The following is an 11016-nucleotide window of genomic DNA, read 5'->3' on the forward strand; positions in this document are numbered from 1 at the left end:
TTCTCCCAAAGTGAAACTGGTTGAGGCAAAACTCGTGTTTCATCATGCTACTTTTTGTAGTTACCAAAATTTGCTTTTGAGAGTAGAGATGTTACGTACATGATAATTTATGGAATGGATTTGAAAAACAAAGACGTTATCAGCTGATGCTCATATAACATCTAAGAAGGCAAAAAGTAGAGTTCCCCTGTATTCCGTGTAATGAAAATGAGTTGCTTTCATTTGGCACCTTTCAGAATACACCTCTGGTGGGTTCATCATCTTCTGCAAGTCCTCTGATGGAGCTTGTTGTGGGGGACGTGGGGGTCTTGAAAAGCTTCAGTTCCACTGGGGAAACACAGCTCAGGGGGCTTACTGGCATCTCAGAGCTCTGGGTTGGGACGGGTGTGTGTGTGTGTGTGTGTGTGTGTGCAAGAACTGTATAGGTACAGAGTTCTTCCCACCCTGCCTAGGGGGTGTGTCGGCTCCCTGCTATGCCTGAAAATTAGTCTGTGACTTAATCTTTGAATTTGAGCATTATCTTTTTTCCTCTCTCCAATGGCACAATGCTAATTTTTGGGGGGGGTCTTCTAATAAGTCACAAAGAGATACTTGAATTAATTTACACCCGCCCCCCGAAAAAAACATAAGGGGAAAGGTTTTGTTTGTTTGTTTTTGTTTTAGAGATAGAGTCTCCTCCGTTGTCTAGGCTGGAGTGTTCAGACAAGTCGCTCTCCCTCAGCCTCCTGAGTAGCTGGGAGGTACTTGCAGGCACACCACCATGCCTGGCTAATTTTTCTGTTTTTAGTAGAGACAGGGTTGTGCTCTTGCTCAAGCTGGTCTCGAACTCCTGGCCTCAGGTGATCCTCCTGCCTGTGCCTCTCCAAGTGCTGGGATTATGAGTGTGACCCCCTGTACTCCACCAAGGTTGTGTTTTAGGGGTGTATCCCGGTGCATGGGACTTGAAAAGGGGAAGGGATACAGAGTGAGTTGGGGGACCGTCCAGGATTGAATCCTCTGACTTCACAGTTTTGCTCAGACTGTGAGCACAGGTTTTGAGGAAGATGAAATCGTCATTTTCAGTGCCAGAGCTGTTCACAGCTTTTTCTCTGGATGACTCTTGTTCATGCGTTTTTAAGGTTTTCTTGGTATTGTAAATTATTAATAAAACAGACTTGGCTTGAAAGAATAAAATTATAAAATGTAGCTTGACCCATTTTTATCCCATATGTGAATTTCTGAGAACAATGACTATGCTATAGTTTCTCACCATCATAGGGAAAAATGGCTTCTTGGAGATAATTTTAGTTTGAGCAAATTGTTGAATAAAAATCTTATTTTGGTGTAAGTCAACTTAATTTTTTTGGCCATTGTTTTTCATTATTAAAGTACTGCAGTCAAATCTGAGAAAACTTTGACAATTAAGGAAAGGGGATAAATTAATTTTTTAAATTTATTTTTTAATTAATTAATACTTAATTAATTATTATTTTTTTTTTTTTGCAGTTTTTGGCCGGGGCTGGGTTTGAACCCCCACCTCCGGCATATGGGGCTGGTGCCCTACCCCTTTGAGCCACAGGCTCTGCCCAGGGATAAATTTATTAAAAATTTTTTTTTGCAATAAAATGGCATTTTGGTATTTTTCCTTCTAAATTTTTTCTTCTGCATCTAGAATACAACATATTTCCAAGGTTATGGTCCTGGCAGAATATAGAAGATTAAGCAATCTTTCTATTTCATCAACTCTGCCTCGTAAATGAGCAACGATCAGTTGTCTTTACTTTTTCTTTATTTCCCCTTTGGCAAAATTTGTCAGCATATTTAGCAGAAGGTGGAGACTTAATTTCTTTTCACAAATTTGGATTCAGTAGCAATATCCTAATAGAATTATTCTGCTTAAAGAAATGCTCAGAGTGACACTTGGAGGAAATGAATCCAGTGTTTCTAAACCATTCTGAGGGCTAGTTAAATTCCATTTCCTGAGGACAGAGAGGAAAAAAATACCCTGACATTTTTGTTGTAGCTCCTGGGCTGGGCGGCCCAGGCTCGTTGGTCTGTGTTGGTAAACTCTGCCGTTTGGCTGGTGCATTCGGTGGAAGGAAAGTGTGATCTTGCCTAGTTTAGTTATTCGCAAGAGCGTTTTTCCTTCCTTTCAGCCAAGATTTGCTACTGTTCCCTTATGCTTATTTTTTTCCATTCTCTTCTTATTTGCAGAGTACTCGGGTGGAATTTGACCTGCCGGAATATTCTGTTCGTCGAAGATACCAGGATTTTGACTGGTTGAGGAACAAACTGGAAGAATCCCAGCCCACTCACCTCATTCCCGTAGGTAGTAAGTCATTCATTACAGCTTGTCCCTTGCTTCTCCCGCATTCTCTCTTCTGAAGAGGTTCACTTAACTCCTGCCTTGGCAGTTATGGGTAGACCCTGCCATACGTTTAAGGCTCACCCATCACACGTATGTCAAACATGTTTATGGAGAGTTTATAGCACATTTCATCTTTTGGGTTTTGCTTTTAGATTTGCCATCTAGGATGCCAGTTCTTGGGGTGGGGTAGATTTCACTTTCACTGTGACAATTTTTTGAGGTATGGAGAGTCTTAATTCTCATTCGCTGTCTCTTTAAAGACTGAAGTTTGGGAGAGTGAGCCTGGTGGAAGCTGTCTCTTTCCCCCACTGTTCTTGAGGTTTGGGTAGCTGCCAGCAGGTGAAGAGTGATGGCTTAGATTGCAGCTGGCTGGGCTTTCTTCAGTCATGGCAGCAAGAACCTAGCACACAATCCATTTCAACTACAGTTTTTCATTTAAAAAACAAACAAGGAAGCCAATCTAACTCTATTTAATGAAGCAACATAATATTTATCTACTATAGTATTTCCATCTGCATGTCGTAACTCAACCCAAAGCAAATAAAATTTGAAAGACTATTAAATCAATGTACATATCAAGTACTTTTCTGACTACTTTTTTTTTTTTTTTTTGAGACAGTCTCTTGCTTTGTTGCCCAGGCACAAGGGCAGTGGCATGATTATAACTCACAGCAACCTCAAACTCCTGGGCTCAAGTGATCCTCCTGCCTTAGCCTCCCAAGGAGCTGAGACTACAGGTGCATACCACCATACTTGGCTAACTTTTCTAGTTTTTGTAGAGATGAGAGATGAGGCCATTTTTTTTAGTTTTTGTAGAGATGAGGTCTTGCTCTTTCTCAGGCTAGTCTTGAGCTCTTGGTCTCAAGAAATTCTCCCACCTTGGCCTTCCAAAGTTCTGGGATTACAGGTGTGAGCCACCACACTTATCCTGACCACTTTTGTTTAAAATGGAAATAACTATTTAGACAACAGATGTCTCTTTGGTTGTGGAGTCTTAGGGCAGTTTGCGTCATAAAACTCCTTAGAGGGACTGATTTATCTTTCAGCAAAAACTTTGGTTGGGCAGTGCCTGTGGCTCAAAGGAGTAGGGCACTGGCCCCATATGCCGGAGGTGGTGGGTTCAAACCCAGCCCTGGCCAAACACTGCAAACAAACAAATAAAAAAACTTTGGTTAAATGATAACTCCTTTTTTTTTTTTGAGACAGAGTTGCCCTTGGTAGAGTGCTGTGGCATCATAGCTCACAGCAACCTCAAACTCTTGGGTTTAAGCAATTCTCTTGCCTCAGCCTCCCAAGTAACTGGGAGTATAGGCACCTGCCATAACACCCGGCTATTTTTTTGTTGTTATTGTTGTTTCAGGTTCAAACCCACCAGCCCTGGTACATGTGGCCGGCACTGTAACCACTGTTACAGGCGCCGAGCCTGAGGAGCAACTTCTTAGCATGGCCAAGTTTCCTGTTACCACTGCTTCTTCCAGCCTTTCCTCCCAGGGTTGGAAGAGGCTGTATGTGTTGTTAAGCATACTGGGAGCGTTCTTGGTTCTCAGGGTGAAAAGAGCCACTTTGCTAGTGGCGTGGTAGAAAGCACGGGTCTTGCTGTTCTTTCTTGGGGCATTTCCTTTCTCCTTAATCATATATCCTCCCCGCTCTCCAAGCCTGTAGTTTTGCTTTTCACTTAGAAACATGCCTGAAGAGGGAACAATAGTTTGGAAAGAGTTGCGACTAGTCCTTAAAATAGAATCTTAATTTGGCAAAACTGACAGTTAGTGAGTCTTTCTAAGTAAACTTTTTGTTTCACAAACATTTTAGAATTACAGAATTATTGCAGAGGTAGAGAATTCGCATGCCCCACATCCAGTTTTGCTTAGTATTAACATCTTATGTTAGTATGGCACATTTGTCACAGTTAATGACTCAATCATTATTAAGTAAGTGGTGCTTTTAACTAAAAGTTCTTTATTCTGAGTTCCTACTTAGTTTTTGCCTAACGCCTTTTTCTATTCCAGGATCCCACCCAAGATCCTACCTTACATTTAGTAATCATGTCCTTTAGGCTCTTCTTGGTTGTGACAGTTTCTTTGGCTTTCCTTTCTTTTTGATGACCTTGACAGTTTTGAGGAGCACTGCACAGGTATTGTGTAGAATGTCCCTCAACTGACATTTGTCTGATATTTTTCTTGTCATTAGATTGGGGTAATAATACGTTTGGGGGAGGAAAACCACCAAGGTGAGGTCCTTTCTCATCACCACATGTCAAGGGCAGGTGCTATTGGCAAGAGGTATTACTGTCAATGCCCCGGTCACCTGAATTGAGTTAGTGTCAGGTTCCTTCACCGCACGGTTTCTTTTTTCCCCTGCCTTTCCATACTGTTTTGGAAGAAGCCGCTCTTCATGAGTAGCACTCACTATTTATCAGGGGAATCAGGCGCCCCCTCCTGGCAGCAGGTGCATTTGAGGTTTGGTGGGTGATGAACAAAGGTCATCCAGTGACACCTGCTGGCTAATTATAGTAGTTCATCCACAAACCCTAAAAAGTCCAGGATGCCCACGGAGTATCTTTACGTATGGTTTCTTATCTTCTGGGTAGAAGCAGAGTAGGGAAGTACTTTAAAAACAAGCAGAGACTTGAATTTCTTCATATATTCTTGGTACTCACATACCTGGGGTGGAGAGAGTTTTAATATAGGAGAGTATCTCTGATTTCAACATGAAAGTCAAATCAGAAACAACCCCTTTTTTTCCCTGTACGAATTCATTTTATAGCAGTTTTGCTATTATTGAACACCAACTTTTTGTTAATATTTTTTCTAGGCCTGGTAAGTAACCTTGGGGAGGGATAGAAGGTAGTGTGTAGGGTTATAAGAAAGGCAAGGGCTGGGCGTGGTGGTTCACGCCTATAATCCTAGTACTCTGGGAGGCTGAGATGGGTAGATTGTTTGAGCTCAGAAGTTCAAGACCAGCCTGAGCAACAGTGAGACCCCCATCTCTACTAGAAGTAGAAAAGCTAGTGGAGCACTGTGGCACATTCCTGTAGTTGCAGCTACCTGGGAGGCCGAGGCAGGAAGATCACTTGAGTCCAAGTTTGATGTTGCTGTGAGCTATGACAGCATGGTACTCAACCTGAGACGTCTGAGTGAGACTCTGTCTCAAAACAAAAATAAAACAGAGACAAAGGATTCCTATCTTGGGGAACTTATTGTCAAATGGAAGCCCAGTGAACAATGTAATTGTTGTTCAGATTTCCATTTCTTTTTAAAAAACAGTTTTGTTGAAATTTATATAACATACAATTCCCCATTTAAAATATGCATTTCATCACGCCTATAATCCTAACACTTTGGGAGGCTGAGGTGGTGGATTGCCTGAGCTCAGGAGCTCAAGACCAGCCTGAGCAAGAATGAGACCCTGTCTAAAAAATATCTGGGCGTTGTGACAGCTACTTGGGAGGCTGAGGCAAGAGGGTCACTTGAGCCCCGAAAAGTGAGGTTTCTGTGAGCTAGGATGACATGGCACTCTACCAGGGGGAACTGAGTGAGACTGTCTCAAAAAAAAAGGAAATGATTGCCTAATCCAAAGTCAATGAAGATTTATACCTGTGTTATCTCCTAAGAGTTTTACAGTTTTTGCTCTTTAATATATTTTGAGTCCATTTTTATATGGTAAGTTTTCATTTCTTTTGATTGCTAGTGAGTCTGAATATCTTACCATGACTTTATTGGACATTGGAATTTTAAACGAATTGCCTCTTCACATTCTTCTCTTCTTTTCCCCTTATTGGTTTGTGGAAAAATCCATATCTGCAGAAAAGGAAAAAAAAGAAAAGAAAAAATTAACTCAGTTGGGAATATCTGTCATTCTATCTGTTTTTTCCCCCAGTTGTCATTCGTCTTAGTCTTAGCTCCATTAAAAAAAAAAAACAACCCTTCTCTTCCGTCCTACCCAAGTTAATCTTTCCTTTATAGTTTCTGGCTTTGAAGGTTGTTTCTAACTTAGAATGTTGAAATTTTCTGTATTTTCTTCTATTATTTTTAGGCGCTTATTTTTTGTATTTAAATGTAGAATTCATTCTGACGTAAGATGTGAGTGCCTTACTTTTTGTCAGGTGGTGTGTGAATTGAACCACTTGTAACTAATCAGTCATCTTTCTCATAGTTCATGGATTAGACTGTGTCATGCATTAGACTTGTGTAGGCTTTTTGAACCGTTTGGTTCGTTGATCTCTCTATTTTGATGTCCCTCCTATACTAGTTGAATTATTGTCACTTTATAGAACATTACAATGTCTGATGGGTCCCCATCTCTCAATATACTTAGTTTTCAGAGCTTTTCTAGCTATTTACATGTGTTTTATTTTTTGAGAGGAACTTTAGAATCTTTCTGAATCAGTTGTACAATTTACACATATTTAGCGCATGCCCATGACACCAGCATCTCAATTGAGGTAATTAACAGATCCATCACCTTCAAAAGTTTTCTCGTATCTCCCTTTCTTGTCTTTTTGATTAGAATATTTAACAGTTTTATAAACAAATAAGGAATATATGTGAAAGTGCTTCATCAAAGGTATCTAATATAAAAATATCAGTATATCCTTGAAATATTTAATATGTTATGATGCTTTGTAAATAGGATTTTTTTTAAATTTCAGGTTAATGTGAGGGTCTAAACAACTAGGTTACAATGTTTGCATTTGTTAGGTAGAGTCCCTCTTGTAGCTGTGGCCTGCACCCAAGAAGTGTGTCATATACCTTTACATCATAACCCCTTAAGTGGTAGCACACCAGTCTTTTCCCCTTCTCTCCTCGCTGCCCTCCCCCCAACTTGAATTGAATTGAGTTTTTCTATTATGTGGGCGAGTATTAGATAGTCTGCTGGTTCATATTAGTATTGAGTACTTGCTCTTCTATTCTTGTGATACTTCACTAAGAAGAATGTGGTTCAACTCCATCCAGGTTAATACAAAAGATATAAAATCACCATCTCTTTTATATACCACAGTTTTGTTTTTTTTTTTGAGACAGAGTCTCACTGTGTCTCCCTTAGTAGAGTGCTGTGGTGTCATAGCTCACAGCAATATCAAATTCTCATCCAAACATTCTCTTGCCTCAGCCTCCCAAGCTGGGACTATAGGTGCCTGCCAAACACCCAGCTATTTTTTGTTGCAGTTGTCATTGTTGTTTTTTCAGCTGGCCTGGGCCAGGTTTGAACCTGCCAGCCTAAGTATATGTGGCTGGTGCAGTAACCGCTGTGCTACGGGTGCCGAGCCTATACCACAGTTTTGTTTTTGTTTTTGTTTTTTTGAGACAGGGTCTCACTATGGCTCCCTAGGCAGCCGTGGTGTCACAGCTTGCAGCAACCTCAAACTCTTGGGCTTAAGCGATTCTCTTGCCTTAGTTTCCCAAGTAGCTGGGACTATAAGGCCCATAAGGCACCTGCCACAATGCAGGCTATTTTTTTGTTGTAGTTGTCGTTGTTTGGCAGACCTGGGCCGGGCTCAAACCCACCAGCTCCAGTGTATGTGGCTGGTGCCCTTGCTGCTGAGCTATAGGCACCAAGCCTATGCCATAGTTTGTTAATCAATTCTTAGGTTGATGGACATTTAGGTTGTTTCCACATCTTGGGAATTGTACATTGATCTTCAGCAAATGTCTTTATGATAAAATGATTTTTTTTCTTCTGGGTAGATGCCCAGTAATGAGATTGTGGGATCAAATGGGAGGTCTAATTTGAGTTCTTTGAGGATTCTCCATACTTCTTTCCAAAGAAGATATATTAGTTTGCAGTGTACAAGTGTTCCCCTCTCTCCACATCTATGCCGGCATCTGCAACTTTGGGACTTTTTGATATGGGCTATTCTTGCTGGGGTTAGGTGATATCTCAGGGGGGTTTTGATTTGCGTTTCTCTGATGATCAGGGATGATGAGCATTTTTTCATATGTTTGTTAGCCATTTGTCTTCCTCAGAGAAGTTTCTGTTCCTATTTCTTGCTCAGTGATAAATGGGATTATTTGCTTTTTTTGTTGTTGTTGATTAATTTGAGTTCTCTATAGACAAATAGGATTTTTTTTTGCAAGTTCCAATACATATATATTTAGATTTTAAAAACATTTTCATTATGAAAAACATCAAATATACTAAAGTAGAGAGATTCTGCGCAGAGAACCCCCATGAGCCCCCATCACTCAGTATCAACATCTCAGCTCATGGACCATCTTGTTTCATCTCTATCTGTTTCCTTACCCCCACCCCTGGTCATATTTTCTTAAGGTGGCTTAAATAACAGAAATTTATACTCTTATAGCTTGGGAGGTCAAAGTGCAAAATTGGTCTCCAAGGGATAATGTTAAGATGTAGGCCAGGGCTGTCTTCCTTCTGGAGGGGCTGAGGGAGAAGGTTTCCTTGCCCTTTCTGGGTTAAGGGCACCTGCATTCCTTGGCTCATGGCCCCCTCCATTGTCTTCAAAGCCAGCAGCATACCTAGCATCATCTCTCTGAGGTCTGCTTCCACTATCACGTCTCTTTTTCTAAAAAAATTGAAGTAAAATTCATGTAACATAAAATTCACCATTTTAAAGTATACAATCAGTGGCTTTAGTGTTGCACAGCAGTGAGCACTATGTATAAATTGAATATTTACAGCACTCTCAGAGAAAACTCCACACCCATTAAATAATCGCTCCCCATTCCCCACTTTGCCCAGCCCACCTGCCATGCATAATGCTGCTGTGAACCTTTGTTGCACAAATCTTGTTTGAACATTTGTTTTCAGTTATCTTGGCTAGGCACCAAGAAATGGAATTGCTGGACCATATGGTAATCCTATATTTAATATTTTGAGGAACTGCCAAACTTTTTCACAGTAGTCGTGCTGTTTTATATTCTCACCAGAAATGTCTGAGGATCTAGTTTCTCCACCTATTTGCCAACACTTGCTATTTTCCATTTTTCTGGTAACCATCCTAAGGAGGAGGAAGTGGTATCTCAGGGGATTTTTTTTTTTTTAACATTTTGATCTAAAAGATAGAAAATTCTACCTTATAGTCGTCTATTCCTCTTTTTACTTTTTGTACTCAGTGTTTAAAAATTAATAAAAAATACTTGGCATTCATTAGACATGTGCTGTGTGCTGTTGAGCTCTTCATTTGCCTGATCTCATTTACAGACTATACACATGCTTGGTTTCACCAGCAACCCAGATTCCTATGCATAAATAGCTCAGAGAGAACCACGGGTGAGGCTGAGAGTAGGTGTGTCCCATTAAGGGAGCTTGAAATAGGAAGAAACAAATTTCTAAAGCCATGTACATTTGAGAATAATCATTTTGCAGAAGGAAATTCCCTCCGCAGAAGGATTGACCCAGGACTCCTTTAAATAGCAAGTTCCTCCAATTCGTTGACACGAGTTTAATGTACTAAATCTGAAGGGTGGACGACTGTTTCAGGAGGTCGTTGGCTGTATTATGTGAAGCACATGTGACCATTTACTTGCTTGGTAGGTCTTCCTCCTGAGTCCTATCTGGCATAAGCAAATGAGAGTAGGCTGGATGGGACTCATGAAGTTACAGCAAAAATACCAACTGGATTTGGCAATTAGAAAGTCCTCGCTGATCATCTTTAAAAGGGCAGTTTCTGCACTAGCGGGGGTGAGGGAGGTGGACGGGGCAGGGAAACACAGCATTAAAGGGCAGTACCAAAGCCAGTTTTGTTTTGGGGGTGGGAAGACGTAAGGAGTTGATAAATCGATGGAAAGAATGGGAGTCAAGATAAATGGCTTCTTCAAAAAGGTTGAACAAGCCAAGAAGAAGAGTGGAGAAGAAGAATGTAAGGTCAATAGGTGGTTGGATTCATTATTTTCAGATAGAAAAACTATGTTTTTATAGATACCGGGCTTTGGGCTAGACAAGCAGGAGATGTTGAAGATTCAGGGAAGAGAAAATAGAATTAATTCATGATGACAGGTGCTCTATAGTGAAAAATGGGTCAAGGATACAGATGAAATAGTTAGCTTTAGGGAGGAATGTGTTGTTCACAGAGACCTGAGAAATGAGGTGAGGGCGATGCCTGGTAGATGGGCTCCGAAGAGAAGCAAAGTGGTTAGGGAACTTCCGTATGATTGATGTTCTTATAACTGGTTCCTGCATTGGAGGAATAGGAATGTGTTTAGCATAAAAAGTTGGGGTGTGAGAACGGCTGCCTAAAGGAATAGGAGAAAAGAACTGGTCAGAGTAAAGGACTGATCCTAAGGGACAACTGTACCCTCTAAAGAAAGCTTCTCTGGTACTTTTGACTGAGCCAGAACACGGGGCTGGATGGCCTGTACATCTGACCCAGTGCCACATATCTAGTATTCTACCCAAGTACAAGCTCCACTAGGTGTCACACTTGGGCATGCTATCCTCCTAAGGCTGTGATTCTGTTTTTCGTTGCGTTCAAAAGCAAATTCAACAAATAATACATTATTTTAAAACTGTAGCAAATTCAACAAATAATACGTTGTTTTAAAACTGTAAAGCAAGGCTGGGCTCACGCCTATAATCCTAGTACTCCTGTAGCCAAGGGAAAAGGATTGCTTGAGTTCAGGAGTTTGAGACCAGCCTGAGCAAGAGCAAGACTCTGTCTCTAAAACTAGCTAGACGTTGTGCTGGGTACCTGTAGTCCCAGCTACTTGGGA

At 40.9% G+C, this 11016-nt stretch overlaps 1 protein-coding gene across 1 annotated transcript in view; it reads left to right on the forward strand.

Moving 5' to 3' along the window:
• Positions 1–11016, forward strand: part of SNX30 (sorting nexin family member 30) — a 125356-nt gene that overhangs the window by 70331 nt on the left and 44009 nt on the right. Inside the window, exon 3 of the mRNA XM_003785225.3 lies at positions 2194–2304. Within this exon, the coding sequence (XP_003785273.1) occupies positions 2194–2304 (111 nt within the window). The remainder of the gene's footprint in view (positions 1–2193; positions 2305–11016) is intronic.

This window comes from Otolemur garnettii, unplaced genomic scaffold, assembly GCF_000181295.1.
Source record: "Otolemur garnettii isolate 467f Iridium unplaced genomic scaffold, OtoGar3 scaffold00014, whole genome shotgun sequence".
NCBI classification, from domain to species: Eukaryota; Metazoa; Chordata; class Mammalia; order Primates; family Galagidae; genus Otolemur; species Otolemur garnettii.